This window comes from Streptopelia decaocto (genome assembly GCF_964273445.1).
Source record: "Streptopelia decaocto genome assembly, chromosome: 6".
NCBI classification, from domain to species: domain Eukaryota; kingdom Metazoa; phylum Chordata; class Aves; order Columbiformes; family Columbidae; genus Streptopelia; species Streptopelia decaocto.
This window is the reverse complement of record NC_138660.1, coordinates 31,141,290-31,159,446: the sequence shown is the minus strand read 5'-3', so window position 1 is coordinate 31,159,446 and position 18,157 is coordinate 31,141,290. Positions and strand designations below refer to the sequence as shown.

The 18,157-nt window shown below is 42.0% G+C and overlaps 1 protein-coding gene across 2 annotated transcripts in view; it reads right to left on the bottom strand.

Annotated features, from left to right (window-relative positions):
- Positions 1–18,157, bottom strand: part of PARD3B (par-3 family cell polarity regulator beta) — a 358,048-nt gene that overhangs the window by 21,678 nt on the left and 318,213 nt on the right. For both annotated transcript variants that reach the window (XM_082056631.1, XM_082056632.1), the window contains one exon: positions 7,908–7,987. In XM_082056631.1, coding sequence (XP_081912757.1) covers positions 7,908–7,987 — 80 coding nt within the window. The remainder of the gene's footprint in view (positions 1–7,907; positions 7,988–18,157) is intronic.

Here is an 18,157-nt window from a genome sequence, read left to right as displayed (position 1 = left end):
ACATTTCTCCTCTGTCAGCTGTATTTAAAGCATGTTTGCTGACAACCACCTTTCAGCCACCTCCAGACCTATTTATCAAGGGAAAGCCAAAGCCAAGAACAGCGGTGTTGTCTTATTTTACAGCGCACCTCCTCACAGACAGAAAAACTTATTTCCTCACCTTCACAGCCTAGAGTGCACACTTTGTGATCTGTTCTGAATTATAATCCAATAGAAGCAGGAACGTTTTTATTCCAATCTGTAGCTATAAAGCAGCCGGCTGAGCTTCCCAGCCGGTTGGTCTGAGCCATTTCAACATCCATCTCAACAACGCAATGGATGCATCTGCATTTTGCAGCACACGTCGTATTCCCCAGGTTTCACTCAGCACATCACTCTGCCGATGCATTCTGTGGGGGACACGCTTTTGGTTTTTAATTTGATCTTCTTTCTAATTTGCATTATCTTTTTTCCATAGATCTCAACCTAACCATTTTGTACTGACACTTCTTCCTTTCATTAATATTTTGTTCCCTAACAGTTATTTTGTTCTTTCACTCACTGAAGGCTTAGCTAATACAAGCTTTTTTTTCTGAGGCAATGTCTCCACAACTTCATTAAATTTCGTAATATCAATTCAAGCAATATTTTCCTCCATCTTCTGTATTTTTAAGCTGAATTTGGTGCCCTTAGTTTGAGTGGGAGGTCCTTATGTCTGGTTATACACTAAAAACCATACCGGATCCATGTTTTTTGTAAAAGTGACACTTGAAAGTATTTTTATTTACTCCGGCTAGTATCCCCTTGCAAAAAGGCTTGCTGTTTAGTTTCAAAATATTAATTGACTTTTAAACTATTCCATATTGCATTAACCGTCTTTTTGCTATGAGGAGTTGACTGACTTATTAGAAAAATTGACAAAGCCCCTCCCCGTCTGCCTCCTTCTACACTTGAGAGTATTCTTCTGGGACATCTGGCTTTTAGTGGTGGTGGGTTTTGTTATAAGCTATGTCCCAGTTGTTGCAGACATTTTCTTTGCTCAGTTTTCTTTAGTTATTCCCATGGAAATTACAGAGGTGGTCTGCCAGCCGCGATCCACGATTTGATGTCACGAACCTTGACCTTTCTGACTTGCTAAAGTATACTTTTTCAGTATTAAGACTTAATTTGGTTTGGATATAGACATCCTGTTCAAGGGATATTTCTGTTTTATTAGAAAGCTAGAGGTATGTTTTACAACCAAATCTCCTTCCTTTCGAATTCAATGCAGAGATTTCTGTAGCTGTGATCCTGTTTACAATTTTCCTTCCTCCTTTTGGCCAAGTTTTACAAAGAGGTTCAAACCCGTTTTTTGAAATGCCTGCAGTCCACTGACCCTCTCATACCTGCTCTGCTTTTAACACCTGAGATTCTCCCTGCAGAAGGTACACACAGGTTATTTATGAACTCAAATGTGTTTTGACACCATACACAAAAAAAGCCTTCAGACTTCACGCACGACACTGAGGTGATATTAGTACCAAACGGCAAACGGCAGCAGAGTAACTGAAACCGAGACAAACCAGAACAAGTTACAACAGAGCACTTCCAATATTCCCCTGCACGTACGTATCACAAATCTGGTGTCCCGCTATGGACTGGGACTCTGTCCTGCCTGAAATACAATGACTTCCCTGACATCTCAAACACACTGGGCAGTTTCCACAGCCATCAGTTTTATTATCTTGCAGACTTAAGTAAAGTTAGTTAAGCAAATCTTAAGTTGTTTGATATCAGATTTAAGCTAATCTTTTAATAAGCTGGTGCTCTAGCACGCAAGAATGATCTTTGTTCTTTGCTTTTATTTCATCTTGGCTTGTTTATTGCAATGTATCTTGGAGGTCCTTGAGCAGGACTAGTATTTCCATTAAAACTGATTCTAAATTCATCTCCCAGGACTCTAAACCCAACTAAAACCTTACACATATTTAATTTACAATGAGATCACCACATTGGTAGATATGGACAGATAAGGTCTTGCTTTGTTTTCAAAGAAAGTACAGCTGTCAAGATAAAAATCATATTTAAAAAATATCCCTGAGTTACTGGTATTACTTTAGATGATTAAACAGAAGGTTAATAATCAAGCATACCATAGAATATACTGCTTGAATACTACTTATATTTCATGTGACTAGGATGATGAAGTTAGGTGGGCTATTCATTTTCTGTGCCCTACTTAGTTCAAATCCTATTTGTGACTCCAAACTATCAAGTCTTCTTAGTTTTGCAATTATGTCAGAGGAACATTACAGAAAAATGATTTACATTGAAAATTAAATAGACCGCTCACGATTGGTCCTCAAATCTTTCTCTTGACCCCCTTCTCCTAATCGTAATCAATATTCTAGTCAATGGACTGGAGTTGGACCAAGGGTTGGACTTGATGATCTCTGAGGTCTTTTCCAACCCAGTTGATTCTGTGATTCTACAGAAGGTTTTCCCATCACCTTCTGCCTGCCATAAAGCAGAGAATCATAGAATGTCCTGAGTCAGAAGGGACCCACAAGGATCGAGTTGATGATTTTGGTCTAAAAAACAAAGGAAAAGAAAAATTCAGTAGAGCCATGTAATGAAGTGAACGCTGCTGGGTCAGTGCTGTGTGACATATTGTCAGATATCAATGAGGAATGTAAGCAAGCATACAAAATGAGAAGGGGGACAGATTTTTTCGCAGCGTGGGATGGAGTAAGCTCAAATGATTTAAGGCAAAAAAATTAATTGTGATTTAAACCAACAAGCAGGGAATTTTCATTTAAATAATTGATTTTAAACCTCGCTTTTTCATCTGTGCTCTTTGGTTAGTCAATTCCCATAGGTCGGGAATGCTCTGGTATGTTGATTTGCAGCTAATTATCATCTGTACTAAAATAGTCATTTATGTTAACCAGGAGATTACACTATATACATAAGTAATATCAGTATATTAATTTCAGATCCTGCTAGACAATGGTGAATGATGGCTCTTATTTAATAGACAATTAACTTTTTTGTGATTTGTGTCAAGTTACTTTCTGATGACATACCTGGGATTCAATTAAATTGCAGAAATCCTGTGTTTTGAAATAAACTTGGTTAGTAAAATAAAGGCAAGGGCAAATACAAGAAAAAGCTCATGCAAGTTGCTAAGTAATCCCTATTCCATTTGAGGAACCTTATCTCTTTGTGCCATAGGTGTTAGAGAAACTTCGCTGATTCAATGCTGTTTCCATGCTCTGTAGTGGAAGATCTAAGTGCTCAATCTATTTAATTTATTGAAAGGGAGGCTAAATATAACATAAAATGATCACCACACAGAAATACTGAAGGGGAGGCATTTCGCAGGTTTGGCTCTTAAAATCTATCAGAAAAAATATTTACCATAGTATCTAGAAACTGAAATTGGGAAATTTCAGACTTAGGGGAAAAAAAAAGGTATTATCTCTTTCAATGGTAAAATAATTCATCTCTGAAGAATGTAACAAATTCTCCACTATGTGACATTTTAATTCTAGCTTAGATGTTTTTCTAAATGCAGTTGTAAAATTAATGTGGCAGATCAAAATTGAAATTTAGTTTGACACAGAAATGTAGAAAGTCTTGGAGGGCCCAGGCAAGGAAACCAAAATTGTCCTTTTTGGCTTCATACCTAAAAATGTGCTGCTTTCAGCTACTGTCTGAAGAAGCACAGGTTGCAGGGTCAATCTGCAGAGAAGCTTCCAGCATGGCAAGAATGTGTCCTCAAAGGCTGTTTCCTTAATACATTTGCAGGTTTCCCGGTTTGAACAAACGTTACATTTAGGACAGAAAGAAACAATTAACGGGTTTGCTCAGCGCTCTCCTCCCAGCCCCAGCAATGCGGCTGAACTCATCACACAGCCTGAACTCATTTTTCCAGTTATTTTCTAATGCTCTTACTGCCTTTCCAGCCCCAACCCCTTTTCTCAACAAAAGCGCGTGTTTTTCAATAATACGAGGGGTCCGGAGCAAGTCTGGAGTCTTGGCTTTGCTTTGGAATCAATATTTCTTACCAGCAAGATGGCTGAGCTTCCTGATCTACACTCAAACATGTCACCAGTGTCCCATCTCGGTGTCTGACAGTCTGTTTCTGGTCCAGCCAGCTTTTCCACCAACACACAGAAGAACGTGTCCTCAAACACGAGATTTCTCCAAACAAGGCTGCCATTGGCAAGGCTGTGATTTACATTAAGACAGATGTCCATAAAAGCAAGCTCAAAAATAAACCTATGAACAAACAGAGCAGCGTCGGCTTCGTATCTGTTCCATAGCTCCACCAGGAAAATATTCTGGATCACGCCAAGAAAACAGGCATTAAAAAATAAATGGAAAAATACAGTTTTTTTCGGGCTCCCACACCCTTGCCCTGCTCCTCTTCCCAAAAGAAGAGGGAAGAGGTATAAGAATCAAGCCATTCTCCTCCTAAGCAGGAGGATTTAACACTGCTTAATACTAGTACTCAGCACTACTTAGCCGTAGCCCTAGGGCAACACGTAAGAATTGAGTGCAAAGAACTGTATCTCTCTTGCAAAGCTTTCCATTCTGTCTTTCTCACTTTGCCGCTTTTCTGCAGACGGAGCAGCACAAAGCAGGGCGAGATGAAGACCTGCCACTCTCCTGCCACAGCCACTTATCATCTCATTCAGATGGCTTTGCCTCTAGAGGTTTCCAACCCACGGCTACAGTGGTGTTATTTTACCTAGGAACTGAACTATAATACTGCTCATCTGGCCACTCATTAAGCCAGTCACATACAAAGCCTTCCTCCAAAGGATGCTGCCTCCTGTTTTCAGCTTTTAATTAAAAATATAACCTCACACAGGAACAGACCCTACACTCAAAGCAAAAAGGGCGTCACCGACCTCAGTGAGAACAGGACACTGGACTTGCTGCTGTATCTATTAAAAAGGCTTGATACAGTGGAATTCCTCAAACACGGTCAATACAGACATATCACCTGAATATAGCCCATAATATACAGGCTTAAATTAGCAGCATCGGAAAACGACAGAAAAACACAAAACAAAAGGGCAAAGCAGCAATGATGTTTCAAAGCTTGGACTCTTACAACCCAGCAGCTTTGGATGCTGCTGGCCATTTGACTTCCCCTTCACGTGGACGGTGCCTTTGCAATGGAACAGGGCAGTGACGAGGGGGCACCGTTCACAAAGCGATTTGGCAGGGGACCACTCCTCCTCCTCACCCAGTGGGGAGGAAGACCAAGGAGCTTGTCCATGCCCACGCACGCTGGCGTGACGCCTGCTGGCTTCAGGTGAGCAGCAGTTCCGCCGTGTCGGTCCCAGCTCCTCCTGACATGGCACCGATTCCTCTCCCTCCTCATCCAGCAGAACTGGCTGCAGCCCCAGCCTTTTCCTCTCTTTCCACACCAGAGCCGCAGGCAAAGGTCACATCCTCTTGGACTCAACACAAAGAATTTGTTTCCCAGCATCTGCAACCCTCCCCTGAAGCCTCTAGGTATCTCCTATTAAACTGGACCTAAAGAGCTAAGCATGCAGTTAAACACCGCATCCACCGCATCCACCGCAGCTCTGTAGTTTGACCGAGGTGAGGACAGGGACGAGGGCAGGACACCATCAACTAATACCAGAATGCTGGGAAGAAGAAAGCTGCTCTTTGAAGAAACACTACCTCTGTATTTATATATATATATATATATATATATATATTTAATTTATTTTATTTAAATAATGCTGCCCACTACAGTAGTATTCATGGATCCTCCACTGAGAACAGGTTGGCAAAGGGGTGGTTTTTACCTGGATTCCTCTACGCTCCTGGGCAGTCAGCCATGAGGAGAAAAGAAATCACTCATTTCCATTAGCGGCTGGCAATGAGACTGCATCCCCTTCTTCTGGATTTAGACTTCACTGTTGCAATCTAGTCATTTGTGACTGCCAGGGCTTAATTACTGCAGTAACATGAAACTGCAAAACTCACAAAACCGAGGCAGGGAACGCAGCAGCCGCTTGCCGGACTGCAGGCACTGCCCAGCATCATCTTCTCAGGCACCAAGAGATGTGACACTCTTCACACCCATCTCCAAAAGCTTATTGAACGTTTGGATGGCTTCCTAACCGGCGAGTCCCAGCCAGCTACGCACTCAAACCTGTTATAGGAGCTGGAGAGTCTTTTTTCAGCAAGTTAAATGGTGGCTTTGGGAAGAACGCTGTGAAATTCATGATGTGGTTCAGACAGACCTACTTTAAAAAAAAACAAACCAAAACTAAAACCAACAAAAAAACCCTACAAAAATGCAAGGCGCAGAGGTGAGCAGTACACAGAATGCAGTAGGTTTGAAAAGGAACGGGATAGAAGGGATACAGAGAACACTGCTGCACAAAGCAAGGGCACGGCTGCACCCGCACTCGTGTGCTCACTTCTGCTCATCCGCGCTTGAAAGGAACGCCGGGGAAATAAAAGGAATTCTGAGAGATGGAAGGTACTTTACTGGGAAATTTATGTTTTAGAAAGACCACAAAATAAGTTTGAGTAGCTGGAAGGAAAAACTAGCAAAAGGAGACACGATACAGGAATAAGAAAATTGCTGCGAGAGTTACACTGGACAATGATTACTGATTTATTCTTGTAATTCACAAGGAAGTACTCAAGAAGAGTGTGCATAATTAAACTACACCTAACTAACCTGCAAAAATCACTGCTAAAAACACGACAGGAGACATGAGTGTTGGAGGATTACAAAAGGATGGCTATTTACCCAGGAAAGTAAGAATATCCACGGTCCATCAGGAAATCCACTGCTGGAACGTGAGCTTCTGTTAGAGAAACCAGTTCCTGCACAGGATGAACTTCCAGAACGATGGCTGACACAAATATCACTTAAAGGCAGTAACTAAACTACAGACACGTCCTTTGGTTTTGAAACCATGTACACTAGAAATGCCTGCAACATTCCAACAGCGTCTTGTGAGACAGCCTTTATATATTCATTTCCAAAAGCAAGATATTCGTTGTATTTTCATCTGGAATTGGACACAGTATTATATATTTATCCATCGGTCTCTTTGGTGACACCTTTGAATGTAAATAGTTCAGTGGAAAAAGAAAAAGAAGGAAAAAACCTATTTGATTTCCTAAATGCCAGCACTGCTTCACAATAAAGAATCTCTTCTTGCCTGTAAATAGCTATTTTTGCTTTGATTTACAAATTATCTTGCTTGTAGGTGCAAGAAGTGGACTGGGCAACCCCTCTAAGGTCTTTCCCATCCATGTAATTCAGAAGTGGAAATATTTTTCTATTTTTGCTTTCTTCACACCGCTTCCCACTATCTCTCCAAGCATCCTCTCACTCCATTTCTGGCTTGCTAAATCTTACACTCTGTTATTAGAACTCCCATAGAAACAGGACTGAAATCTCTGAAATGCTTCCTTTTTGTTACGCCCCACTGATTTCAGACTGGAATTACTCTTCATTGAGTTGATAAGGATTAAAAATTAAAACAGAGCCCTCGGAGAATTCACTCTCATTTCCACAGCACTCAGTGGGAGCACAGAGATGCTTTACTGGAACGGGACTGCCAGTCAGATGCTCTTTGCAGCAACACTGGGACTTCAGTAGCTGCTGTCGTGGAAGCTTTCCATGGAGTGCTCTCTCACTGCCAGCTAGGATTATATCACTATAAACTCAGTCGTTTATGCCCTGCTACAGCTTGTTATAACTCTTGCAGAGCCAGTTTCCTTAATGTCAGGTTCTCTACCTGTGGATCGTGACTCTTGCTGACATGTTCAATGAGGGCGCTTTTGTTTTTTTTTTTTAAATTTGGAAGTCCAAATTAATAGTACAGTTATAAAGATGGCACTAAATCAGCAGCAAAAGGTGGCAACACGTGTGTGCAGGGGGCCGGTCGCCGTACCTGGGTAAGGATGCGTACTGCCTCTCCATCCCCTCCAACTGCAGACTGTACGAGCTCCCGTCTGGAACTTTTCCAGGCACCTGTGGAGAGAAGAGTAATTAGAGATGAAGATCAATTATGCAGCCCAGCCACTAACAATGCTTCTCCAAAGGACAAGCGGAGAGCAGATGATGCTGCAACACGCCAACATCGACAAAAGAAAGGCAGGGGCTCAAAGAAGCTCCAAATCCCATACAGAATCATATCACTGCTAAAAAGAAAGGCTTCTGTATCAAAGAACTGTTCAGAACAGGTACAATCTTCAGAGTCTTTTCCTCGTCTGTGTGCCAGCCAGGATTCTCTCCCTCCCCGGCTGGCCTTCCTCCTGCAATTCAGTAACATGAAGACATGATCTAATTAAGCAAGCACACCCCTTCTCATTCCTGTGGCATAACTACCTGAAGCCAAGCTCGCATCTTAGTACCAAGTTTGCTGCTTTTTCTCTACTTGTGTGTTTTGCTCGGGTATCAGACGCGATATAAACAGGCTTTGCTTTCATTCTTAACGCAAATCCAGAAACTTTCTCTAATGCCACCGCAAAGCTGAGTATCCAGCTGGGAGTTAAGTGCATTTATCATGCTCGGGTGCCGCTTCCGAAGCAAAGTGTTAGTGCACTCGGTTGAAATGCCAGCACTACTTGGTTTGTTTTCAAGATGGTAACCGGCGCTGGCCGGAGAGCACAATTCTATCAGGGAGGCTCCAACCGGGGTACAAACCGTCGAACTTCAATGCTTTTAGCACACAGGAGCTCTCCCAATTTCACTCACTCAATGCTTGCTCATGGCCCAAAGTGTTAAGAGCCTTGTTAAAATGGAGCTATTAGTCTTTTCCTCCATAAATGCAGGAGGCTCTGACTGCCTTCAGTGTTTCCTACATTAGTATGTATTCCTATTCCGGTGCTGCTAGAATCAGCAGTTTTATAAAGCAATATACTAAGAGGCCATTTAAAATCCCTTTCCCCTTTCACAGATTAATAGCAGAAAGGAAGATTTAATGCCTTTTCAAACACTTTTAACAATTCATTAAAAAGAAAAGAATAAATCACACCAAGCTTTCGGCAAATGCCCGGTTACAAAAAGAGAAAACAAGGATTAACGTGTTTTTCACATTCTACAGGTTAGAATACATTTCTGTCTGTCCTGCAATTTACCCACAATACATCATTTTCACTGTGGAAAAGCTTCCATAGTGGGAAACTCAGGTGTAGTTGGTCTTATCTACCTTTACATAACGTTTTTGTGTGAAATTTCTCCTGGAGTTATTACATAAGCCAAGTCTGATGCAAAGAGAGGAATTATCCCCTGGAGCTACTAGGCACGCTTAGGAATTACTCTACACAAGTATGGTTATGCACCTTGACACTCGCTCAACATCCACGATACTCAGAGGTGAAAAAATTACTTAGTACAGGCCCCTTGCTCACTCCACTTTATCTGACTCAAAACAGAGAGGAGTCCTCATGGAACTGACGGCCACGAGAAATAACCACCTCTGACTTGAAATGACCCCCGTTTCAGTGGTGCCGTACTTTGGATGAGCAAAAAATAATAATAATTGCCCTACATTTCAAAAAGAGGGCAGTAGGCTAAATGTATCGTTCATTCATATTTTTTCCACTAGAAAAAGCGACACGTAGAGAGGATTTATAAAGACAGAGTCACTTGGGCTGAGAGTCACAGCCACTTTGGCTGTTCTTATGCTGCTAATTTGATTAGGTTGATAACTCCCCTTAATTCACCAGGTGAGAGAACAGCCTCCAGATTTCGGTTGTTTTATGAAGAAGAACGAGGGGAAAAGAAATGATTGTACAATTTGGTTCGCTCAGCACAAAAGCTACGTAGTATACAGTCTACCTCCATGGCAGTAGATGGACTATTAATGAGGTGCAGCAGCAAGATGTTCACGAGCTCAAGGATGCTCCTGGTAACTCCATGCAAGTGCCCTGGCGGTCAGTCTCACACCTTGCACGAGTCACAGCAGCGAGTCCGTGTGCAAAAACACAGATTTGGAATTGCGCCGGCATGGAGCAGCGCTCCCAAAGCTTAACCCAATACCAGAATGTATATGATATTTACATCGCGAGGCCTTTTTGCAGCCTGAAACCACCCCTTTTCCGATGGTTTCCTACAGACCAAATAGAAGGCGATACCCCCTGCCAGGTCTGTTTGTATATATGATTTGAGAGACAGTTGCCATAGAAACACCCTGGCGGTGGATACACAATTTTGCTAATTTGGATCCATCGAGTGGCTGAGTCTCCACACCCTATATATATATATATATATTTATATATATATAAACCCCCGACGCTCTGGAACATCGTGCTCAGGCTCTGTGCAGCTAATTAAAGGCTCAGCCATTCCTTCTGTTTTCCCTTCTCCATCTGATCTTAAAAACGTATCATGGCTCATACAACATGAATACAACGCTGCCCCGGTGAAGAGAGAAACTGCAAAAAATGGGAACACCTCCCTCCTCAAAGTTATTTATGCTTCAGAGAGAGTCAAAGCAAAGGGTTCCTTGCTGTCTTTTGCAACAAACTAAGCTAAAAATCGGTGCGAAAGGTACTAATTAACAAGATCAAAATATGCCGGCTCCTCCTCCTTCCCGAAATGGGATGTATGCAGCGGGCCCTCAGTACAGGTGCAGAGAGTTTAATAATCACTAAATATTTAGCCATGCAAACAATAACCTTAATAAGAAGCTGATGGAAGGTGCTGAGTCCATATTGGAGGCGGCTCAAAGAGCTTTTGAGACCAACATCCCAATCAGTAAAGAGAGAACACGACGGCAGATGAAATCCGTGTTTCATAAATGTATGGTAATGAACTACAGAAAGAATGATCCAAAACACGCTCCCGTATTTTTAGGGTTTAAATTAACAACTCAAATAACAGCCATCATTATGAAGAGATAATCTCTTAGTCTAGAGCGGCCTCAACTAACAAGCAAAACATGAATATGCAAAAATAACGGGGTAGAGATAAACACAGAAACAGCCATCATCCCATCAGCGCAATTAAAAGAGCAGCACGCTTAAATTGAGGGAAGGGAATGCTATCTTTATCGAAAAACAACAACAAACAACTCACGAAACTTAACCGCTGCGAAGTATCCATATGGCCGAGCCCTTTGTAGAATGGAAAATTAATAAACTGAATCAAAACAACCACCATCAGGTCAGCAGAAGAGAGTAAAGCCTTTGAGAGGCTGAAGAGTGTGTCAGAAAGGCTTTTTTTTACATAGCTAGTAACATTTTTGTTGTTCAAGTACTTTTTTTTAACCTAATAACGTCCATTAGCAAACAAGATTTCTGCAATACAAATATGTCCCTTCAGATAAAACCCTTCGACGCCTCCGCATCTTGAACTAAACCCCTGCCAGTCCCAGGTAAATACACTAACTGCAGGCTACTTCGAAGAGTCTTCTAATACACAATGGTGATACTAGCAGCAAATACCTCTAACCTGCCAGTTCTCCTTAGGAAAACTTCCCTAGGAAAACAAAAAGAAAGAACAAAAAAGGTGAACATGCACATGCAGATCAAGCCGGAAACAAATATCTTAACGCCACTCAAATACCTGCAAATAAATTCTAAGGCATACACAGAGTATACCTGCAGAGAGGTACCTCGAAATAAGTCCATGATATGGCTACAGGAAAATTCTGGGGCTGCAGAGGAACAATTATTTAAGAGCAGAAAAAGGACTGACTTTCACCTGAAGCTTGAGACTACCTTGAAAACCGTGCAGAAAAGAGCAAAAGGCCATGTTTTTTCCCAGGGGATACTGCATTTCACCCCTCTCACTGGCCTTACGCTGCTGTCCTCCTGGGGTGTTTGTAAAGCCGAAAAGCCTTGGAGCGAGCAGGCAAGCCTGCCTTGCCCCTTCCCTATGGATCCAGGTGTCTGGGGCTGGACTGCCATTGTGGAATGAACAATAACAACGATAGTGATCATTTTTGAAGTTTAGGCTCCGTGAAGCCAGTGTCAACTTTTTCTTGTGCATTCGCAGGCAGCTCAAGGGGAGAGCCTTCCCGCACCCTTTCCTCTCCTAGGGGTATTTCATTTCGAGCTGCATATGAAAAACTTCGATCGTCTTTGCAGAGTCAAAATTTTGTTTAAAACTTCTTAACTCACTATAGAAAAACCACTGCTCACAGTCAGAAGTTTCACACTCTTGAAAAGGAATAATACACAGTGGGCGTTGCAGTCAGGCTCGTTCATTTTTCACTTGTATGCTAAACGTCTCCTTTGCCCTTTTGATTTTTCTTTTTAACCCTTTGTTTTGCCCACTTCTGAGCAATAAGCTTCCTCCAGACATTTCAGGTATCAGAAGGAAAATGAGGAGTGTGTGTTGCTCACTAGATAAGCAGTGACAGCGTAACTTCATCAGGGCTGATGTGATCGTAGCTACACGCCTGCGAACCCAGTACAAAGTGCTGCTGGCTCCACCGGAGTCATGCCTGACTTACTTAAAATTATGGGAGATCAGGAAGAGCTTATGAAGATAGGAGTCCTGGGACTGTGTACGCTCAGGCGAATCACTTGAGCTTGCGCATTGTGGTTTCCTCCCCATAAAAAATGGTGCGATGCTACCGTTGAATTTGATATGCACAAAAAGACAGGAGCCATCCCAGGAAGGCTGCACAGCTCGCCCATCACCCAAGTGCTTTGAAAATACCACTCAGTCTGGCTTTTTGCCCGAAAGTCTGTGTATAAACATGGCACATAGAACTACTGCATGGCTTAGTACATTTTTCAATAGTCTTGTGATCATCTGTTAAAGGACTTGATTCAGATGCTGGTTTGACCTCTGTTCTCAAAGCTCTTCTTTTGTCTGTGAGCGTTTCTAATCACATGGGTTGAGATCCAGCATGCCAAAAAGAGCTGTGGTATAACGGAATTTGCCCTTTAACCTTCGGGTCTCCCCTCTGCTGAGACACAGTTGGTTTTTGTTTTCAATTAAGTGAAAACTGAAGAAAAACGGAGAGAGGTAACGGTGGATTTGCTCCCCACCCCGGTCTCAATGTTTCATATACAGGTGAAGCACCAAAATTCACCCATTTCATTTTTATTTTGCATTTCAACAGTCTGCCTGGTTTGAGGGACTGCAAGCAAAATTTAAGACCGCAATTTACTCACACTTTATTTAGCGGTTAAAACAAAGGTGGGCTACATAAGGCAGTGAATTGGATGCTCCATGTGAAATGGAGGGAGTTGATTGAAGGGGTCTTCTTAATTCCTTACTGCTGTGATATCCTAATTATCCCGCCCTCCAAGACCTCCAGCATTTCCACAGAAAACATGTTTTCCTCCATCCAGCTTTTTTGTGTTTTGCATCAAAAGGTAAAAATTAAAAATTCTACCAGTGTCCACAATTCAAAAGAATTTTCCTGATGTTTTCCTTACACACACAAAGAGGGATGTATTTTGCTTTCCTGGTTTTGCAACGAAAGTTGAAACAGTTATTTTGCGTTATTATAACACTCATCATTTCTCCCTCTAATTTGGATGGTTTTTAATAAAGCTCCATTGATTCCACTGAAAGAAATCCCTCCTGGCAAAAGCAGAACACACACGCTGATTGCTAAATATGCAGCAATTATCATATTCAGCAGCGCACTTTAATATCTTATTTATAGATGTATCTATCTATAATTTGCTTTAATTAAGTTGCATTGATTTTAATGACAGAAGCAGTCTTCAAAGAGGAGTCTAATGTTATATGAGCCCGTCGGTACTGTTTTACCATTGTCTGGATAGAAGACAGCACCTTTAATACTTCTTTTTGATATTCTTAGTGGTGCTTTTTCTAAGTGGTTCCAGTGGCAAACCAAGATGATGTTCAGTGGCAGCTCTCAAAATCACCTTCACCACTGCAGGAAGCATTTTCAATTGCCCTGTTCCAAACTTGCTTGTAGGACAGTTTTCAGGAGTAAGAAAGGAAGCTGTATCTTCCCAGAAGATTTTTGTTTCCACTCCATTTTACAGACAACTTGGGAGTGTAATTGTTAGAGGTTCTCAAATCACAGTCTGATACTTTCAAAGTTTGTTTTGGGTAGTCTGGCAACTAATTTAAACTTTTTCCTTTTCTTGTCAACAGAAAATACAAGATAAATAATTTGGGAAGGTGAATCGACAGGTGCCTGTTCACAGCCTTAGTCACCAAGTCATGATCTTGTAAACTCTTGAAGTTCTGCCTTCCGGGCTCGGTCACAGGCAACTTCGAGCCTTCTTTTTGTTAAGCACATTAAGCGTTTCATACTAGTCTGGTTCCGAGATTATTCCACAGAACACTCGACGCTATTAGAACTGTGACTAAGTTTGTCAAAAAACATCTTGAAGAGCTGAGGAAAGGTCTGGCTGCACTCTCGGAGTCTCACAGCCTGGGTTTCTGCTGGGTGCCACCACGTACCTTGGCCCCGATTCAGGAAAGCACGCTAAATACTGATGAGGGTGGTTTGTTTTATTTTCAATAGCATTTGATTCCTCTTGGAGGCATTCCCAAAGCTGACATACACCTGCATCTCTCAGAGGCTGTATCTCCTTTTTGGGTGAAAATATGCAGGAAAAACATTCCTATCTCTGCATCCTGAACACGTCTTCACGCATTTCAACACAGCATTCTAGTGATGATGATCTCGGCATCTCCATCTCTGAAGTAACCCTGTAAGATATTACTGATTCACATCAATTGAGGATCTATCTCAGACACTATTGAAGCAGCTTTATGACATTACTTATGCGGATCTTAACGCATCGTTCACTGATAGTATTTTTTTTAAGTGAAAAATAAGTGCTGGCTTTTTAAATCACCGCCTTTTGGAATATATCAGCACTAATTTTATAAGAATTGTTCACGTTAAAATGCAAGGGCACGATCTCAAAGGAAAAGTGCCAAAGTAGCTATGCAAGGACATTTTCAGTTTCTGGTCATCATTTTTCATCCACTGATTATTGCTTAAGTGTTGATTAATAGTTATGTTCACGCTGCTAGAATGCATTTCCCTTGGGTGAGAAAAACATCCTTGTCTAAAGGAAAAAAGAGATAGTAATCAAACCATCTCTTCCCCGTAAGAAACATCAGCGCACACTCCAGAGTCACTGATGATCTTGGTTTTGCCGGTGAGTAGTTTGGAACATTTTCACTTAGAAAATCAGCTGTGTGCAATCAGAACGCTACTTGGTCAGTCGGATTGCTCCCTTTCTGTCAGTCTCTATACACATACGTGACACATACCCATAAATGTACATACCTACAGTCATTGTCCCTTCTCCCCATGCAATGAAGACCAGAACAGCGATGACAGCAGCAGCGCTCCATGCTGGAATTAAGCAGGGCTGATTATCTCAGGATTTACTTTTCCCACTCCGTAATGCCCTACCTCTTGTTCAAGGAGGTAAAACTAATGGTTTAGATTTAGAGAGAGCGGAAAATTCTCTATAAAGGCAATAGACTGAGGGAAATACAAACACAGATGGGAACTTTAAAAGGGAAACAGGCTGTTCCCATAACAGTTTAAAAACATGGCAATTGCTTTAGCTGAGTAGAAAACAAGCTCTCAGCATTTGCTGTATCTTGCAACACTAAGTAGAGAGAAAACAGCAAAGACGGAGGTGAAGCCAAAACTGCAAAGTGTTTTTGCACAGCCCCACAAAGATGTTATTCTGCTTTCTGAAGCCCAGCTCCGCGATCCCCTGATCCCCGGTGCTGCAGGACTATGGTTTCTTGTGACCATGCAAAATGAGATCATTTCCTGCCTGTGTCCGTCTCGGTGGGTGGCTTCTTTTTCCATTAGTCGTGTAATATGTTTTGGTTAATTCTACCTCTTAATTGTCTTTAACGAGGACCAGATTGGCGACACCCTCACGTGCAAACCTGTTCTCAGCATAGAGGCAAACAGAGGCGCTTGAGCTGACAGCAAAACTTAAAAGCAGCAAACCAAAAAAACCCCAGCGCCCATCAGCATCCATTCTCTCCAACTGCAAGGGGGCATTTCAATTGCTCTTCCACTGAACCAGGCCAATGTAACTAATCTCCTCCCAGCCACTAGAGAGAAGAACAACTTGTCGCTGAGATACACTTGTTATGCAACATACGGCATATATAATACATATGTGTGTATACATTTCTAAAGCGCATCTCCTATAGTTGATCTGCAATTCTGAAACCAGTCCTCTGCCTTAGCCTGTTTGAAACTTGGCTGCTTCTTGTTCCTCCCCATCTTGCATTCTTTGCTTCTCTTCTCACTGTAATTAGTTTACAAGACTACTTATCCAGATGATTACTGCTTTTAAATGACAGTCGTCTTTTCTTTTACTCCAGTTCATTGTTGTGTATCATTTTGTCTTGCTATCTGAATACCCAGTTCTCGAAAGCATTTTCTCATTATGTTATCTCCTGATATAAGGCATTTTGAAATACTTCATGAGAGACACTGTATGAAGTAAATTGAATTGAATTTTCTCTCAAAGTCAGGGGCTTTCAGCATCTTTCTCTAGCTAAGTCAGCAGAGTTCTTGGCACCAATGCCAGGGTGTAATGGCCACGCTTTGCAGCCCAGCTATGAGCCCGTGTTCTTTTTAAGGAAAATGAAATGACAGTGTCAGTACCTGGAAAGCAAACAGGAGACTGATCAATATTTCCATTTATGATGAGAATGGCAAAACAAAACTGTTCGGGGTATTTTTGAGCTTTTTAACACACAGATTGAGATAACGCTATTTTGCTTTATCTCCCCACATCTGGTGTCGGCGCTGAATGTGTACGCAGGGGGTATATGCATGTGTATGGCAGGGAAGGAAAGAGGGAGGGAAGGGGGAAATAGCAGGGCATGGAACTAAATTGCAGAGCAAGTAGTGGAAATAGACAGTGAAAAGCTTCCTGCGGGCAGGCGGCTTCACGGGGGAGAGCGAGCCTTTCATTGTCTATAAAATCATGCCTTGCTGGAGGTCCTCCGAGTAGAAGGGGTAGCGCCTAGAGGCAGTAAATCTCTCACTGTTGTATTATTACATTCTGAACACTTAGCTACTATACAAACCGGCACACTGCTTCAAGAGAAGAAAAGGAGGAAGAAGGGAGAAAATGAACAAAGGGAAGAAGGGAAGAAGGCAATAAAATTGGGAAACAGCCCCCTGCCACAGATCTCCCCAAGAATACTTCACATCAAAGAAAAACAGCAGAGAGTAAATTGTCACGGAGTTAAAAGTTAAGGGCAACTCCTTCCATTGTGATTTGATACCTCTCTGGAACACTGCTCCTAGAGTTTGAATGGTTAGTCTGTAGCGCAGGGTATTAAATCCACCTTAATCCTGTTAAACGCAGATGCCACTAAAGACAGGCACTCTCTCAATGGCATCGTGACAAAAACTCTCCTCACTGCAAATTCAATACGGGTAGTAAAACAAAATTAAAATAATATCCCAAACCTGGATTAATACTGAGCAAACAACATCAGCATAAACAGGCTTAGAGAGAGGAATTGCTTTCCATATGCTGTGGCATCAGGTTCCTCTGGATCTACAGACACCAGCCTGTAAATGTTACAGATATTGTTTCTCCTGCTTGAAATTGCTGCTGGGTGGTGACCTTCTTTGCTTGCCGATACCAATTTAGCAGTTGGTACAGTTTCTCTGCGATTTGGTACTGTCTGTTGTTTGCTGGTACCAGATGGATACCAGATGGGCAATTGTGGGCAATGGTTCCTCTGTGTTCCAGTCCCCAAAATCGCTGCCTATAGGGTCAGTCTTGTCAGTTGACTCCTAAATGGCACTTCAAAGCAGCATTCTGAAAAACCTCAACATCTGTTCCTTACTCCTAATGACCTTAAAGAAGTGTTGCAGACATTCTTTCCTTCAGCCAGGAGTTACTGTGCAGGGAAAACACAACCTTGCAGATGCTCACGGCCATCAAACTCACTCCTGGCTACTGGCAGCTCCAGAAGCCACCACCTCCCCTCTGAAAGTCAGCACCGCATGTGAAGTATAATCAATATATTCTTTTCTGGGGCAGCTCCACAATGCAAGAGACATTTCAAGGCATTTTTCAAACAGTACTTTCAACAGCGAAGTGGAAGAATGAGAAAATGAAAAACTTAAAGTGCCTTTGAAAGGCAGCAGGGATACCCGAGGGCCAAATGCAAAGCATGGAAGGAAAGCGAGGAGAGAGAAAGTGATGGGAGTGATCTGTTTTAGGTGTTAATTTGTGATCG